Raw genomic sequence first — 18,197 nt, forward strand, 5'->3', positions numbered from 1 at the left:
TCGCTTAAGTTCCATTTGTAACAGTTCCTTTTTCCGGTTGTTTACACCGACCTCTTCCGTGAATTTTCTGATCCATTGTTTAGTTAAGCTATGTTTCAGGTTTGCCAATTTTCGTAATTACAGGTAACGGTTATATTTTTTGGGATGCAAATATAAAAAAAGCGCGCAAGTTTAAACAGAAATACGTATTGCGTTCGTACAATATCCAGTCAGTTCCTTACAAGTGAATAAAAAATTTTTGGCAGGTATAGAATTCTTTTATAGACAGTTACAAAAATATTGCAATATGTTACTTATAAGTAAATTATTCTATTATTTTTTTAAATCAGTTTTGAAATATAATTAAAAAAATTTGAATTAATTGTTGATCCTACACTTCGAAATTATATATATGGCATACAAAGTTATATTTTTAGAACAAATATGTTCATTTATTATCTTATTAAAATTTATTATTTTAATTTGTACTTAAGTACAAATATAAGTAAAACTTATTCGGCTTTATAAAATTAATAGATCCATCAGAGAAGGCATTTTTATGAGAACACTGTTTTATTACGACAAACATTGTACATAAGATATGCAAATTCCATTTCAGATGAAGCATATCAGAATTTTAAATTAAGACAAGCAAAGATGCAGGTATACAAAGCTTTAATGTATAATTAACTTAAAATTGAATGACATTCACTATGTAGTTTGAATATAATTATTTTTATTTATATGAACACTGTGAAGGTGGATGTCCAGTGTACTTAAAATGTGGTTTTCATGATGAAGTCTTATATTAGATAAATGTAATATTAACTGCATATGATACATTTGAAACATTTAAAGAAGTATGCAAATTAATTAAGTCATAGTTCGTTTCGTTCGTGACATAATAGAAAATACATCACAATCAGAAAAAATTTAAACTATAAAAAACTGTACATATTTTAATAAAATTCTTAATTGAAATTTGGCACTTTTGATTATCTATATCAGCAATAATATAAGAATTAACATTTATCTTCTGGCATTAAATATCTTATCGCAAAATATTACTACACAATATATTACATATATATATTCTTTGAATATGTTTTCAATATGTATGTACATAGAACTTGGAAGAAATTTCAAGGCACTTGAATGCTCTGCAAATACCAATATGGAATTCAATGTACTTCCTTTTTGTGATAGAATATATTTCTTTTTGTAATGAAAATTGAAATGATGGAACAATCTTAAGCAATATAGGCTGTATTATTAAAAAAACGAAAATAAAATAAGTTATGAAATATGAAAAACATGAAAAGCAGAATTTAAATGCAAAGAATTGAAGAGGAAACAATAAAACTATTACTAAATAATATCTTATGAAATTTGAAGCAGTCAAGGGTGAATATTAAGATTGCATAGCTTCATGTAGACATGCATTGATAAATGTTACTTTTATATCAAACAATATATAGTTAAATATTTCGATATTTAAATGTATAAAAACAATTAAGATAGCTTTGGAATACGTGAAATAATTGTTTATAAATTAATATTATATAACAACATACATACAGAGTTACTTGTGGCACTTTTTCAGTACTATACATTGGACAAATGCTTTTGTATTTTGTTTTAATATTCATTGACATTTCGAGCAATTAAACAAGGAAACTAATCTTGTTTTTCCGCGTTGGTAATGCATGAGCATCAATTACGAAATATAATAGTTTCGTTATCACAGAATAACGTATTTACATATTACTATAACTACACAATTGCCTCATCAAAAAGCATAAAAACAGTCATGTATTTTTAACACTCAATTATTCGTGTTATTTTCAACTTCATTTTGCGTTACTTCGTCATCCTCTTCTTTGGAAGCATATTTCTTGTTTATATTATTGGACACATTATCGACAGATTTCTGACTATCTAAAGGGACGTTTTCATTGTTCGTATACATTGTAAAAGATTTTTCTTCAAAAAGTTTAGTTGTGCCTACACTTGAGCTATCCTTTGCCTTAATATTTTCGTCAACGTTTTCTAATTTTTCTATAATTTGAATGTTCCTGACGGATTCTGTTATAATCTGAGAATCTTTTACTGCTACTTTTGGCAGAGATTGTGATTTCGGCACATCTTTTTTATTATCTGAATCACTGGCAATAAATAGTTTCTCCTTTTTTCTTCGATGTATTAGGTTTTTCAAGGATTCACTAAATTTCATTAATGTCTCTGAAATAGGTCTATCCATATAAGTAGCTTCAATTTCATCGAACTCATTGTCTTCTTCAGAAATCAATTCCTTTTTTATTTGTTTAAATTGATTTATTATATCCCTTAAACTTTCTTTGGCATCTTTCATGGATTTAATATCTTCATCTTTTACTGTATCTGAAACATTTGTAGGATCTTGAGATGGAATTGTAGTTAATTCATTAAATTGCTCAGTGGGAACTATTCCTTTCTTGACAGTTTCTAAATCTTCATGTACAAAGTCTTTTTCAAATTCTTTGAATTGACTTATTATATTCCTAATGCTTTCCTTAACATTAATTACACGGTGCTCCTTAGTTATTTTTTGAACAGCTGTAGGTATTTCTTTTGATTCTTCTTTTGTAATAATTTTCATTTTTTGTTGTAATTCTATTTTTGCTGGAACTATTTTCTTCATTTCTACAGTACTTTTTTCTGGAGCTTCCAATATTTTTCTTTGGTCATCCACATCTTTTTTCAGTTTAACTGCCTCTAGTTTTTCTTGAATTAGTTTTCGAACAGTTTGTTTTAAAGTGTTACTCTCCTGAACACTAGAAGTTTTAAGTTTTTCTTTAACCGTTTCTTTTCTAGGTTCTTCACTCTTTGCGCTTAACTGTTTTTCGTTAATAATGGAAATATTTTCTATAATATGTTGCACATTTGTATTACTTTCAGTACTAAGACTGTTTTCTACTTTTGATATATTTGGTACTTTTTCTTTTTGAATCGAAGTTTCTGAGTATAATAATTTATTTTCAGATAAGTTTACATTCTCTGGTACCACATTTAGTGATTCAATACGTTCATTAGAATTATTTTGAGTCATATTTATTAATGTCAGTGTTTCTTGTTGTTTCGCATCTAAATCATATTCAATGTTAATATTTAATGGTTTTTCAAATTCTTCTAATGATTCCATAATCTCCCCTAATATTGGTTCCATACTTTTTGCAGTTTCATTTATTATGTCTTTAATTTGCACTTGTTTTTGAACATCATTGTCAGTTATCTGCTTTACATTAATGTGTACTTTAGCTTTTTTTGAATCATATTTTATGTTTGGTTTCCTTCTCATAATAAATATAATAGGCTTAGTTTTAATTCTTATAGGTGGTAACATGTTATAATTAAGTGCAATATGCGAGAAACCATCCACAGAATCCAGAATATCATGAGTTTTAAGATAAGGTTTTATATTTGGAGAATATTTACTTTTCGCTTCTATTAAAATATGTGTAAATTGAAGCATTTCAGGATTATCGATGGTTAAATTTTCTTGTTTCGAATAACTGAAAGATAGTTGACATTAAACTAGATTATCTGTGATTAAAAAAAATTTATCTTTAATGCATTTCTAGTTTTAGTTAATGAAAAGACTATTCATTTAATAAATTGAAGTATATAACTTACATCCAAGAATCATTTGTTTGTGTAAATTTTGAAACCCCCGTCTGAGCAGTGAGAACATCAATGTGTACATGAACTGGATTGATAGAATCTCTTTCAAGCCGGTGTAATTTAGCAATAGCTAAACCACCAGGATAGTTAGAACCAGCAACGCATAAAAGAAACATAGAGAATAAAGCATTTAAAACTAAATGGCCTGAAATAACTAATGCCATAAATCCATTCCATGAATTTTTTGCTCTGTTCTCCCATCTATTTATAAAAGGACATATAATAATAATAAGTTTATCAAAATTAAAAATTTAAAAATAATTAAAGAATTGAAGTAATGAATAAAATACTTACATTCTGTGACAAACAGCTGCTGCGCTAATATTGAGCAGTGGAAATACATATATGATAAACCTCAATTCTTTATGTGGTAGAAATGAGAATAATATAACGAATAGAACAGCAGGAACTGTTAATGTTCGAACTCGGGCATCCCAAAGCATACCCAAGGGTATTAAAAAATATGAGAAAGCCAACCCTCGTGGAAGTGCAGAGTAAAAATACCATAAAAATGGCGATGTCTGTGTTTATGTTAAGATGAGAAGATATATTTCAAACTTTTATTTAAATAAGTTTTAAAATAATAGTTTATAAGCTAGCATTTTAGTTATTCTTTGATAAAGGATACACCCCATTGACTACTTTTATTAAGAATGGTATTGAAGTAAAACACTTCTCCTTCAGGCCATAATATACGTCTCCAAAATATGGAATCTACTGCAACCGTTAGTGTTAGAAAAAATATACCAGCTGGAACCGCAATTTTAAGTAGTCTAAAAATTATTGCCTTTATTAAATTATTATTTTCATAAAGGAAAAACAAGTTTTAATGGATGAAACATTTCCCATAGTAAAATGAACTTTTAATCGCTTTCCCTTTCTACTTTTAATAATAAACTCAAAATTTATTGCGGTGTATTAAACGAAGGATTTATGTTTGTCTGGTTATGTTTGAGAGAAGGGTTTCATTTGTGTTAATAAGTTTTATAAGCGAACGAAGCTTACAAATCAGTGCAGTTTTGCAGAATGTCCCTTGATGATTCTAATCACTTCTGTTTGCAATGTTATAGCCATACTAGGAATCAATGGTCCGCAATATAATATGTAAATACCTTGGTATGGTCAGTTTCATGTTGGCTATATCGTACAAAAGGAATAATCCCAGTAGCATAGCTAGTTCTGCTCTGAATATTATTATTGCTGCTGCAGATGACCAAATAAATATGATGTGATTTTGTTTTAACCACCCAAATAAAGCCAGTAGTACTAAAATAAATTAATGATAGATATCTAATTTCTAATAAATGTAAAGTCTTGAACTTGACTAAAATGTATGAATTACCTAGTGGCATTGCCATTATATTTGGTAATGGACGACTTAAGTAATACATAAAGTGATATTGTGTCACAGTAATTGCAACAAACCATTTTGTAAATTGTAAACCAAATATACTTTGTAAAGCATCTCTATAGAGTTTCAACATACTTATTACCAATAAACCCAATACTGCTCTTACTGGAATACAATAGTATAAATTACTTTTTTATTTTTATTTATAATAAATTAAGAACTATTATATTGTCTACATTTATTTCTAACATTAACAACAAAACAAGCAGAAATAAAAAGTAATATAAATGCAATTCATTCATTAATTAACTTACCAACATATTGAGCAAAGAATTTATTAAGTTGCAAATAATTAATGGTTGCTATTAGCGGTGATGCCAAGCCTGATATTATAATTGGTCCCACGAATGATCGTGGCACAACTCCAGGAAATTCATGATGATCATACTATCACAGAATAAGAATATGTTGCAAACAATTAGTATAAAACTTCAATGTTTTCTACTAACGTATTATAATGCGTGAATATTGCAAGCTGTTAAATTAAATGTTTAATTCAATTATAGCAATAAATGATTAATACAGAAATTTAATAAAATTTTTGAATGCGTGTTGCGTTCAATTTCGCACTGTACGTACGTTCTAACGAAAATTGGGATTAATGAGTTAATAAAGAGTTAAGAGAACCGAAGCTGCATCAGCTGATCGTGAGTTTATAAATACATGCATCTGCTTCTAAATATAATATTTCAGTTTTTGCGTAATATCTGTTCGATTGCGTGTCAGCTACTTGTCAAAAAAGTTAAATTATTTTTCATTATCTAACACCATTGGTTTAATATATGAATTCTTGTATTTAAGTGATATAACTTCCAGAAATGTAATAATTACCTCGGTCAGGTTAAAACCATGGTATAAGATGTCGTGCATAGCCTGCAGGTTGAAACTTTCCTCCACTTTTGTGAATGGACAGTACAATAAATGTACCATAGAAACCAAGATAATTAAGTGATCCATGTTTTCTTTCTATTCACAGATCTGGCTCAAAATCATCGTATTATTTCATTATTTTTTTGATAATAACAACCTCACAAACGGAGACTTTTTAAACACTGATCACACCGGGAATACCACGTCGTCTGCTGTGTTGGCTGAGACAATTCAGGTATGCACTTTCACTGTTAATATTCCTAGTTTAAAAATCCCTAGCAGTTTCCGTTTATTCACTATAATTTTGTATTACTCAAATTAATAAATTTTATTCATAAACTTATTACGATAATTTCAAATTATTTGATATTCATACTTTCAATGAAATTGTATAATGTTAGCTTTGAGTTCAAATAAAAAAAGTGCTAATTTTAAATGAATAATAATGATAACACTATATATTTTAAATAAATAAAAATTATGGGTTTGAAAATACACCGTTTTTATTTTGTTCCATAAAAACGATATTTTCGTACAACCTATGAAGTATATAGTATTTAAATTTCTAGTGTCATTTTTATAAAAATATTGATGATTTCGTGTTACTAATGTTTCCAAGTAATGATTTATAGTTTATTTTTAGAATTCACGTGTTAAAGTAGTTTTTGGTTTTAAATATAAAGTTAGTTTATTAGCTTTTAATATTTCATCATAATAGTAACATTATCACTTTTTCGATGAAAATTTACAAAGTAAATCACAATATTTGTGTTTTGATCAAGCACCATGTTCATCATTAATCCTTCAATTCCAAACGACTTTTACTAATCAAGTACATTTATAATGTGACGTTAATATGTTTTGGGGCGAATGATTGTAAAGTTACAAATTTTTGTGTAATATTTCTCTAGTACTACATATTAAAAGATATAAATACGTATACAAAGTTAAACGATCCAAACTGTTAATATTTCCTGTAGATCATTATAAAATACAATATCACAAAAATTTCGAGATTTATATATATTTTTGATTTATTTATTGTTGTTCAGTTTATAAACATTAGTTCTAAATATTATGTTGATATATATGAAATGTCGGTTTTATCGAATTATCGACGAAAATTAGCGAGGATTATGACTCGTACTTTAATTATTACAATCTATCATTGAAAATTCTGACAAACTCTATTTTCTAACTTCTATTTTCAAATACTAAGTTAATGAATCATTTGAATATTAGTATGAAATGTTAAATTAATAGATCATTTGAATATTAGTATCAAATCATTAAATTTACTTCAAAGAATTGAGGATCTTAGTAACACACCTATAAATATAATTTCCTTTCATTAAGGAACGCAGATAATTTGACTTTGATTAATAAAATTCGTTTAAGGCACATTATAACGATAAACGATTTTAAAAAATCCGACATTTCATATTCGCCGATGTAACAGACTAATTTATCATATTCGATAAGAAGAAGCATACTATTCCTAATTTCTCTTTATCGGCACGGTACTCAAGAAGTGTCGTATCAATTTATTAAATGTCTGTTTTACGGTACATATGTACAATCCGTAAACAGAGTTCACATTTCATTGTAAACCGATTACAAAATACATTTACTCCAGTGTTTACAGGCGAACTCGTATGGTTCGACTAAAGCTGCAATTACAATTCACATGCCACTTTACGTTCGTCTAATACACATTTCACTGATTAAATTTCATTTAATTTTGTGAAGTTACCGCATAGGAAATTGTATATAAAACTGTATAAGAAAGTTCCGAAATTAGCAAAGTACTTTCGTATGTAAAAATGCTGTTGACTGCGAACAGAAAAGGTGTGATGATACTTGAGCTCGTAAGAGTCTTAAAAGTTTGTTCCCTATTAATTTCGCAACGATTAGACGTTAATTAGAAAAGTCAAATTTCGATATTGTTTTCATGTCAATTTATTTATGCATTTTTTTAAAAGAGAAGTTATTCGGCCCATTCTGTTTTCGATCGATTAACATAGAGAAGTATGATCGGTCCCTAGTGAAAATTAACGTTTCGGTTTCGGTGCTCGGGAGTGTATTGGTTTGTTGTGCAGCATGTGTTCGCATTTGGGAATGTGACGCTCGGCGGCGGCCTTGTTAAATTTTCTTCCGCAATGTGGACATTGTATGTAATCGCTGGTATCGCTGGCTGGAGGTGGTGGCAGGTCGCTGAGTTTGCCTCCCGCAGCCAGGTGCGCTTGCACCTGCTTAGCCGAGCGTATAGCGTTGATGAAGTCTTCGTGTTTGCGTCGCCAGTTGGACTTCACCTCCGATGATTTCTGAAACATTCAAGAAGACAATCACCTTGGGAACAAACAGCGCACCGCTTCTTGGAAAAATAATTAGCCGGACTGGAAAAAGTTTCCTTGCTACAAGCGGATACATATTAAACTACTACTATGGAGACTTGGGAAAAGTCCTACGATGCGTTTCTCTTGACGCGTAAAAGCTGTTTTGCGAAGCTGTAAAGTGTAGAAAAAGCAGATTTCTTTTTGTTTCTGTTTTTGCTAGCTTAACTTTGTGCAGTAGGAAAATTGTCAGCGTAGAATAGGCGGTTCGTTGCTATAACATCATTTTACGGGTGCATCGTATTTAATGTGTCGGAATACTGACCTCGGGTTGCTTTTTAGAGGATCCCTTTTTCAAGACAAATTTCTCTAGCTCGGTACCTTTTACTCGGTACATTACCGAATCGAATAGCTTTCTCTTCTTTTGACCTGTTTTTGTGCAGATTTGTTCGTGTAGGACCACGCGATCTTGGGCGAAACGACGTCCACATATTTTACAGGGAACCAACAGGTCACTGTGAGAATGTTCATTTAAGATTACGTTTCGTAGAATCGTGACCCCACGTATATTGTTTAAAAACATTGAATTTAATTCGAGGAAGGTCATTGTTTTTAATTACTCTAAATAATATTGCAGAATGTATTACAACAATATTTTGTACTGTTTTGATGGATATTCATCAATATTTTTTTATATGAAATATTTAATTTTCTCGGTAGAGTGATTCGAAAGTTTTATATAGAACATTAAATGGAATATAATTATTCTATAAGAAAATATACAATTGAATTATGAAGTATTTTTCTTGGACGAAGACATAAATTTCTTGACTTTAACATTTTTTTGTAGTTTTTTGCAGACATTTGTGGCTGTAAACTGTAATTAGGAAAGTGACTGGTATAATTATGAGTGTTTCTGGATTCTTACGGGGTACAAGCGGATCCAATTTTTGAGGAAGCCGATGTTCTGGATGAGTTTGTTGCGAAACTGGACGTCTTTGCTTTCGAAGTCATTTTAAGTTTAGGACCGGAAGTGCTAGCTTGCATAAAACTACCGTTAGAGGTGGATGAGACTGATGAAGGAGGTCGACCAGTTTGTGTGGAGGGTGTCTGTTTCTGAACAAAATAAATATTGAATAAAATTAGTTGTAATTTATTTGAAAATGAGTTCCATTTAATAGTTAGTGACATCAGTGCAACTGAAACCAAGAAACACTACGTGTAATATCAATTTTGGTAAAGTGTAAAGATTTATATGTGTTTTATTAGAAATTTCTAAGTGTCAAATTTATGGAACAATGCCTGTCAAATTACTGATTAATTTTATCAGCGACAGAACTCGAAATTTTCGCTTGTAGGAGGTCCAGTTCTTTACACAGAAAACAGAGTGTAATCCATGTGAAGTTACACTTGGACTGTCTCGATTAATTAGTATAAAAAGATGGGAGACATTTTATTTCGGGAATATTCACCGATTTGATTTGGTTGTCTACTTACTTCTTTCATTTTTAACTTCAAGTTAAACAATTTCATACGATGTTCAATTAGTACGATTTCAATACCTAAATTGGATATAAATACATATGTATACTTGTAAATAATACAAATATTTATAAAATGTTTTGACTTAGTAATAAAAAGGGGCGTACTCCAAACAGATCCTATTTGACTGTTCAAGGATTAACTGAAAAAGCATATAACATAGTAAAAATTTAATTAGGATAATAAAATTGCGTGTAAGATAATACACGCAGATTGACACATTTCCTTTTTTTCGATGGATGGAATTTTATTTAATTCAATTACAAATATTTTGGTGCTTTACAGTTGAAATGAACAAGAATTTAATTTCTTTAAAGCAATGAAGGTTTAATGTGACGAATGAAAGAGATTTTCATAATTTTTCAATGTTATAAACTTCTTCGCTTTTATTTTATTTTGAATTGATTACAAACAAATATAACCGATTTTCATCTATTTTGGAATAATAAGAAAATCAATATATTTCTCAATAATTCATGTGTCTCGAAATTTATAGATGTTTTAACTTTCTCACTCGTTTCTCCAATAATCTTTCCACTTTAATAATTAATAACTACTTACTTCAGTAGACGATTTTCTTAACAGTGGTTTCCTTGAAAGTGGTCCATTATTTTCCTTCAGCGTTGCTTGCTCATCGTTGTCGATGTCAGAAAACTTTTTCGCTGTCTGCGAGTCGTTATCGTATTTCGTTTCGGCAGTTTGGTCTTGTAGATGCAGACCATTTTCGAAAACAGCACCGTCGACGACATCCGTCGATTTTCTTATAGCGGTGGTCGTAGTCGTCACCGTCTTCTTGTTTCCAATTGGCTCGGTTTCTTTCGTAGGTGTTGTCCGTTTTATCGACTTTATATCTGAAGATTTCAAGTCTGTGGAAGGGCGCTGCAATAAGATAAGTTCTTTTAAAACTTACAATTCATTGAAAAATCATCTTACCGTTTTCTGTTTAAATAAGTTCGAGTTACTTATTTAAGGTAGTCCATATATCATAAGCTACACAAGTAATATCAAAAAATCGTTTTTACGTTTATTTAATTTTCAGAGTTTAATTGTAATTAAACGCATAAACATGAACAATCCTTTCCGAAAGTAACATTTCAATAAAGAAACTCTTTTTACGGAAATTCCACGCAATTTTGCTTACCCTCGTCACTGTATCCGGGCTTTTCGATGGCGGTGAAAGAACGCTCCTCCGTATACGGCTGCCAGTTTCCGTCAGCTTCGTCGAATCTAGACTCGGACTTTTCACCACCCTGGAGAAACGTGTCGCAGACTTTACAAAGCGTCCCGAATCCTTTAAAGCGTTGTCTCTCGCGCTATGATTCTTTGGTCGCTTTGCCAGGGACAGCTCGTTTTCGTTTCTAACGCATGCAATGTCACTCGATACACGCGATTGCAGTCGAGCCGCGTTCGAGCCTTTAAAAGCGTTACCCGCGATCGCTGATTTAGACCCTCTCGTCGCTCTGCAATCGGAAGAACTGCTCCCGATAGATTTCCGAATGTCCTCGATCGATCTCAGTTGTTTCACCGAGAGAGAACGATCCGAGTCGGACGTACCTGTTGATGCCTCGCCCGGTTCCCTTTTGTTTGCCCTTTTTATCGACGTCCCGTCGCCCGAAGACATCAAGAATTTCGCATTGTTTTTCACGGAATCGGCCAGCCCATCTTTATTCGACCTTATCTTCCCGAACGGAATGCGTCCTGAGGAATTTCCGCGCTTCGATTTAGGGCTTCCAGTTTCAATATCGTCCACCGAGTTGACATCTTGGAAAAGCCTGCACACCAACGGTCTCGACCTCGCGGCGATCTCAACGATCTCGACAGAGTTTCCGACCCTCGCGATTCTTTCCTGACGTCGAATTTCTTCCCGTTTCGCGGCCTTTCCTCTCCCCGAAGCTTCAACATCCGACGCTTCCTTCGTCAAGATTTTCTTTAAACGCATTCCTGATGGTTTGTTTCCGGGAGCGCGCGGCAAATTTACATCTGACCCGTCAAGTGCTTTAAGAGAGATCGCCCTCGAATCATTCGACGGACCTCCGATTCCCGATTCCTCCAGCGTTTGTCTTTTCTCTGTTGCCGATTCTTTGCCCCTCTCCAAAGTACTTTGAACAGACTCCGCGCCGGCTTCTGTGTCAATAGAGTCGAAGCGCCTGAGTGCTGACTCGACTGAGTCCGTTCTCTCATAATTCTTGCTCGATGATCCTTCGTCGTTTACCTCGCTCGTCCCAGATACGACGGAATTACTCCCCCACCTTTGAATTTCGCCTGGCGGACCGTCTTCAACTTCCTGTGTTTTTAAAGTCTTATCGGAAACTCTTGGCCCGCTCTTCATGACCTTCCGGACCAGTTCTATGGAGCCCAAAGCCGGAGCCTGCCTCGAGAGTGTTTGCCCCCCGGATCGTAAACTTCCGCTAGGATTTTCTTCCTCTAGCGTATCTTCCATCGCTACAACTAATTCGCCCGTTGGCGAAGGACTCATCCGCTTCAAGCTGGTACCTTTCCCAGGTGAACCCGCCGTCCGTTGATCCTTTTTCGATAAATGGAAAATATCCGAGTCAAGAAGAGACCTTCTGTTTTTGCTTAGCTTGTTCACGGAATACGTGAACCCTTTTTCCGGTTTCCTGGAGCCCGCAGATTTCTTGGACAATTTTGAGTAAGTGCTTCGAAGTTCCTGCTGAAGTCTTCTCCCTTTTACGCATTGATCGGTCATAGTGATTTCTTGGGTCTCCGAGTTCATCTCTGCGGACGCGGAACTTTTTGGACTCGTTTCAACAGTGGAAAGCTTGCACCTTCGATCGGATGGCGTCGTTGCTCTCTTGCCAACTTCTCTAGTCACCCTAAACGCTGTATCGTACTTCGATCGGTGTTTCCATTCTACGTCTTTGTTGTCTCCCCTATTCTTGGGTACATCCGTGTCTTTCCATGAACTGGAGTTTTTATTTTTTTGATGCTTTATGATATCCCGAATCAATCTTGTCGATCGCAGAACATTGCCGGACCCTCTGCGGACAGTTCCTTTGGGGTCTTTCACGGACTGCTCAGGGCTTTTAGAAGATCTACCTTTGAAGTAGGCCTCTGAGAACCGGGGGCTTTTAGAACGTTCGTAAAAGGGAATCTTCGCGGTCTTGGGTTTTAAGCTAACGGACATCGCTGATTTTTCTGTTTCGTAACAAAAGAACTCTGGAGTTCCATTTCTGCTGAGCGCGTCTTTCTCTGGGCTTAATGATAAGCGATTGATTCTATCAGCGCTACCAGTTTGTTTTTTGTCTTTAGTTAATGTAAAGACATCGGGATTTTTCGATGATCTACTTTCACATCGAATTGTAAATTGAGGACTTCTGGAACAGTTTCTTGATTCTTTCAAAGGCTTAGGTTTCAGGCTCACAGTGGTGGCTGATTTTTCCGTTTCGTAACAAAAAAACTCTGGAGATTTTCTGTTGTATGTGTCTTTTTGTAGCCTTGATGAATTATGATTGATTTTTCTATTATTACCAATTATTCCTGAATCTCTAGTTGAAGCAAACACATCAGAATTTCTCGGTGATTTACTTCTAGGGTGAACATTTGTAGATAGAAGACTTTTGGAATGTTTGTGCAAGTCTTTCGTATACTTACGTTCTGAACTTATGGTCATGGCTGATTTATCTTTTTCAGAAGAAGATAATCCTGGACTTGCTCTACCACTGTACGTCATTCCTCGTGATAATGCTGGACTGTTACTTCTGCTAGTATCAATAGTTACATTTTTAGTTGAAATAAAGGTGTCAGAACTCTTTGATGATCTGCTTTCAGACCGTACACTCGCAGGTGGAGGACTTCTGGAATAGCCTTTTGAATCTTTCAAAGGTTTAGGTTTTAGGCTTACAGTTGTGGCCAATTTTTCTGTTTCATAACAAAAAAATTCCGGAGTTGTACTTCTGCTCATATCTACATCCGTTGTTGTAGCAAAATCACCAGGTAGTTTACGATAAGGTTGTGGACTTTTATTTACTGGGCTTGGTAATTTCATATGTTTCAATGATACTGGAGACGAATCACGAGACACATCAGGACTTTTGTCAGTTGGAGACTTTCGAATATTTTGCATTGTATCGGTCTCCTTGTCTCTGGAAGCTTTCTCACATTGTTCAGAAAAGTATCGCGATACTGAATTCCTTATGCTGTATTTGGGATTTTCGTCGACGTCTTCTGTGGATATTTTTTTGTTCGAATTAAAGATTCTATTTGCGATGTTCATGTCTGTCTTCCTAACAGAAGAAGTTAAACTTCGTTCCTTTTTTCCATTTTTTGCGTATCCTGTTCTTGTTTTTGTTATTGTTTCTGGCGTTACAAACATGATAGTAGCAGATCTGTCGGAGGAAAATTGAGGACTTGTATTGGATTTTCTTAAACTTGCTTTTGCAAAGTCTGGTGATTTCGCAGTGGTAGATCTACTGTTTGAGTATTTGATACGATGAAGCGAAGAACCTTCGTGATTTTTCGGAATTTTCTCCATTGTATTTGGTGATTTTGATACGAAATCACGGTTTTTAATATTTATTGCTGTTATTGGTGCTGACTTTTTGTATTCTTGATGTAGATAATAAGGACTCGCACCTCGGCCCCTTGATAATCTCTTGAAAACGTTGGTCGTTTCACGTACCGGTCTTGAATCAATTTTGTCATCAATTGTTGAATGAATTGTTGTATAATCCGTTACATTATCCGACGAAGAAAAAATTCTTCTAATTTTATCAAGTTCGGTGGACTTAGCATACCTGTCTACAGTATCATCTCCGATTACAGATGTTTTGGTAGATCTTCTTTTTATATATTCACTATCGGGTTCTATTTTTATCACAGAACGATTTAGATTTTTTGATAGATCTGTCGTTAATTTCTTATTGGTTTTTGAATCAATCGCGTAAGTTGTTGCTGACTTTTCAGATTCATTGCAAAAGAATTTTGGGCTTCCACTTCCTGATCTTTCTTTTGAAAAATCAGGTGATGATCTTCCGGTAACTTTTGAATCAATTGCATAAGTTGTTGTCGACTTTTTAGATTCTTTGCAAAAGAATTTTGGACTTCCACTCCGAGATCTTTCCTCTTCCAAAAAATCAGGTGATGATCTTCCAACACCCACTGAATCAATTGCGTAAGTAGTTGCTGACTTTTTCGACTCTTTACAATAAAATTCTGGGCTTCCGTTTCGAGATCTTTTCTCTTTCAAAAAATCAGGCGATGACTTTCCAGTAGCTTCCGTATCAGTTGCATAAGCGGTTGCCAACTTCTCAGATGCTTTACAATAAAATTCTGGGCTTTCGCTTCGAGATCTTTTCTCTTTCAAAAAATCAGGCGATGATTTTCCAGCAGCTTTCGGATCAATCGCATAAGTAGTTACCGATTTTTCCGACTCTTTACAATAAAATTCGGGGCTGTAATTGCTTTTCCTCACAGTTCTATGAGAACCCGAAGATAACAGACTTCCTCTCACATTTTCAGAGGTCCTCGATGCTTTTCTAGTTTCGTTATTATTAACGCTGCTTTTTCTGACACTAGATCCCATATCGGTCTTACTTCTGCTATGGAATCACAACAAATTATCGAGCTCGCACGCCAATCGAATTAATTCCACTTTCTACTTCTATCCTATTCTGTTACTCTTTACACAGTGTTAATTTCGTTTCGCAGTTAGAGTGTGCACAGACAAAGAATAGATGAATCAACGAGAAACGATTCGGCGCATGTTTGCTGCAGCAGGATAAAGCTTGAATAGTTCCTCGGTCGTCGATTTGAACGACTCGTTTTTTTTCTTTTTTTCTTTTTTTTAGTTAAAACTATTATAATTTATAAAGGGACGCTTGAAGCTTTGCACAAAAGCTACTTGTCACCCGATTCGCAACGAGGATAGAAAATTGGCATTTTTGCCGGCGTAGCGGCGGCGATGATGATCAATGATTAATAACCTCGCGGGTTCGGTTTAGTTTCCCATAGCTGCGTCGTAAATCGATGCTTCAACTGTCTGACGAGCGATTGTTACGTTGATGGAAGTGTTTAATGTCCTTCGGCCGATTATCCTTCCTCCGATAGCGATTAGGCGGGCCTAAATTAGAGTGGGCATCCTCCTGCTCGTGACGAACCGGAAACGGTGCGCCTCTACTTTGCCGGAAACGTGTCGTTTAGTCGGTTTCTCAAAGGCGCGCGGTTCGGTTCCAGGGAGGCGTGTGGTATGTATTGTTAGGCTACTACGGTTGCGTGGGTTTAAACGAGTCGGGTCCAGTCAGCGATTGCAATTATGCGACGAGGAATTAATCAAAGGGGCTAGGGGGTGAAAGCAGCGACGGATTGTTAGCACTGATTGCCAATTAGCGGGCAGAAAATTTGCGTTCGCCAAGACTCGATGGAATAATCGGGACAGATAACCTACTTGCGTTTTAAACTGTATTTCATTCATGTCGGGTTGAGTAACAAGCTTTTCGGATTCTGACGCGGACCATTGAACGATATTAATTTTCAAACGATTTCATCGCTTGTTTTTGTTGTTTGTTCATCTGTTTTTTTTAAACTTTTGTTTCGCTTATTCGCGGGATATTTTTGAATTGAAATTAAAATTCTTGTTGTGGTTGAAATTCTTGAGGTGATTGAAAGTAGGAAAATTATTTAAATATTCACTCACAGCCATTCTATAAAATAGATATTCAAACTTTGTAAATACATCTACGTTTTGTTTTTATACAATATAAATCTGTAGAAGACAAGTATAATATTTTAAATAATTCTACCACAAGAATTATCGTTAGTTTATGTACTTTGGTGCTTTAATGTTTTGTTGGCTACTCTTTTGTCAAATCATATATGTATATAATCATTACTGAGGACAGTAAAGGTAAGAAATAATTCATATATAATTATAGCATTACTTTTAGCTTTCTCACTTTAATTTTTTAGCTAGTGCAAGTACAAGTTTTTTAGAATGACTATTAATGACTTTTGCATCTAGGTTAGCATTTCACATTACGTTACAAACAAATAATGTTAGTGCACACAGAATATATTTTATCTTGTAAGAATGATATGATTTTCATTGAAAAGAAATATTTTGAAGTAACTTCGTTAAGAAAAAGTATGATTAAAATTTTGATCGAACTTATTACTCAGCCTAACATTTTCTATATTTCACATGTTTCTATTTATACCAAATATTTTGGCAAAGCTTTTCTACGAAACATTTTAGAGAAGAGGAGAAAACAATCTGACTGTTCAAGTCTCTGAAAATGAGAATGAGGGAAGTCGAGAAACCTGGAGAATTGAGTTATCCACATAATCGTGTTGGGCAGCAATTAGTCTGTTTAGCAGTGTAAATGATTTATGAAATCTCTAAATAGATCTGTTGAATTATTAAACAATGTATGGAACGTTTAACATGAAAATGCTACTCATCAAATTGCTAAATCATAGTCAGTTTTTATAATTGTATTCAAATTTCATATATTCGAATAAAAGGATGATTATGGACGAGCTAAAAGTTTTTATGTTACCAATCATATTAGTATCGAAGGGTAGACTGTCAAAATACATAAATAAACTAAATTAAACACAAACAAAAAACACTAGAACTAAATCTTAGTAAATCCTAATGAAGATTCAATCAATTTTTGTCATAGCTACCAAAGATTCAGTATCCAATAAAAAAATACGAATTTTGAATCTATTTTCATCACTGCAATATAAACATTTTTTAATATAAAACATTCTTGAAAACTGGTATTTTATTGAAGATAACATTTTCAATATTACTCTATGATAGATTCATTTTCACGGTTTCAAAATGAAGGATGACCGACTTTCGCCATTCTAATTCTCAGACCCAATCATTGAACAGAATGAAAGTTTGTTTCGAAGTTTTCTTCGTTATAGATTGTCTATTTTATATTTCCTCCACTTACCTAGAAGTTGACTTAGCCGGAAAAATTGGATCGGATCGTTTCTTCGGAACGCTGGTCGTACTTATGTTTTTCGCAGCGTTGTTGCTGCGTTTCGCGTTTGCGTTTCTGAAACGCTCCAGCCTTGCCTCTGCCTGTGATAATTTCTTGGAAACACTTTGTTTCGGAAGCTTGTCAGGAACATCCACCATGAAATCTTCTGGGAACTCCTCGCTTTCGAGGTCGTTTTTAATGTGATGCTTCAGCGTTTCGTCGTATTCCATTAAGTGGAGCTTTGCCATCATGCGGTTTCTCTCTATTGTGTCTTCGTCCAGGACTTCCTCGATATGTATCTATTTGGATTATCGCGCAGAGACGCGGTGAGTAACTCGTTAAAATGGAAAACAGCAATTATATTTCTTTATATTCTTATAATTTTGTTTT

General features: G+C 33.8%; 2 protein-coding genes across 10 annotated transcripts in view; both read right to left on the reverse strand.

The window, feature by feature from the left end:
* Positions 1-1,508: 1,508 nt before the first annotated feature.
* Positions 1,509-6,205, reverse strand: Alg12 (Alg12 alpha-1,6-mannosyltransferase). 4 transcript variants are annotated; one of them, XM_031975989.2, is made up of 8 exons: positions 5,942-6,205; positions 5,365-5,497; positions 5,042-5,215; positions 4,812-4,965; positions 4,328-4,472; positions 3,994-4,220; positions 3,652-3,900; positions 1,509-3,530 (listed from the first exon to the last, which is right to left on the reverse strand). In XM_031975989.2, the coding sequence occupies exons 1-8, from the start codon at positions 6,065-6,067 to the stop codon at positions 1,805-1,807; spliced, it is 2,934 nt and encodes a 977-aa protein (XP_031831849.1). In that variant the 5' UTR covers positions 6,068-6,205; the 3' UTR covers positions 1,509-1,804. The 4 variants fall into 4 exon arrangements, with proteins under 4 accessions (XP_031831849.1, XP_031831850.1, XP_031831851.1 ...); XM_031975990.2 differs by lacking the exon at positions 5,942-6,205 and adding an exon at positions 5,690-5,931; XM_031975991.2 differs by lacking the exon at positions 5,365-5,497 and having other exon boundaries at positions 5,942-6,200.
* A 321-nt stretch (positions 6,206-6,526) lies between these two features.
* The window catches only part of LOC116426686 (uncharacterized), a 59,784-nt gene continuing 48,113 nt past the window's right edge, over positions 6,527-18,197 (reverse strand). For 2 of the 6 annotated variants that reach the window (XM_076369983.1, XM_076369984.1), the window contains 6 exons: positions 17,778-18,106; positions 10,997-15,413; positions 10,417-10,734; positions 9,242-9,429; positions 8,639-8,828; positions 6,528-8,304 (listed from right to left, as the gene is read on the reverse strand). In XM_076369983.1, the coding sequence (XP_076226098.1) occupies positions 8,032-8,304; positions 8,639-8,828; positions 9,242-9,429; positions 10,417-10,734; positions 10,997-15,413; positions 17,778-18,106 (5,715 nt within the window). In that variant the 3' untranslated portion in view covers positions 6,528-8,031. Of the gene's footprint in view, positions 8,305-8,638; positions 8,829-9,241; positions 9,430-10,416; positions 10,735-10,996; positions 15,414-17,777; positions 18,107-18,197 lie in introns of those variants that run through there. The other 4 variants (XM_076369985.1, XM_031975986.2, XM_076369986.1 and 1 more) reach the window with 4 other exon arrangements.

Source organism: Nomia melanderi, chromosome 8, assembly GCF_051020985.1.
Source record: "Nomia melanderi isolate GNS246 chromosome 8, iyNomMela1, whole genome shotgun sequence".
Lineage (NCBI taxonomy): Eukaryota > Metazoa > Arthropoda > Insecta > Hymenoptera > Halictidae > Nomia > Nomia melanderi.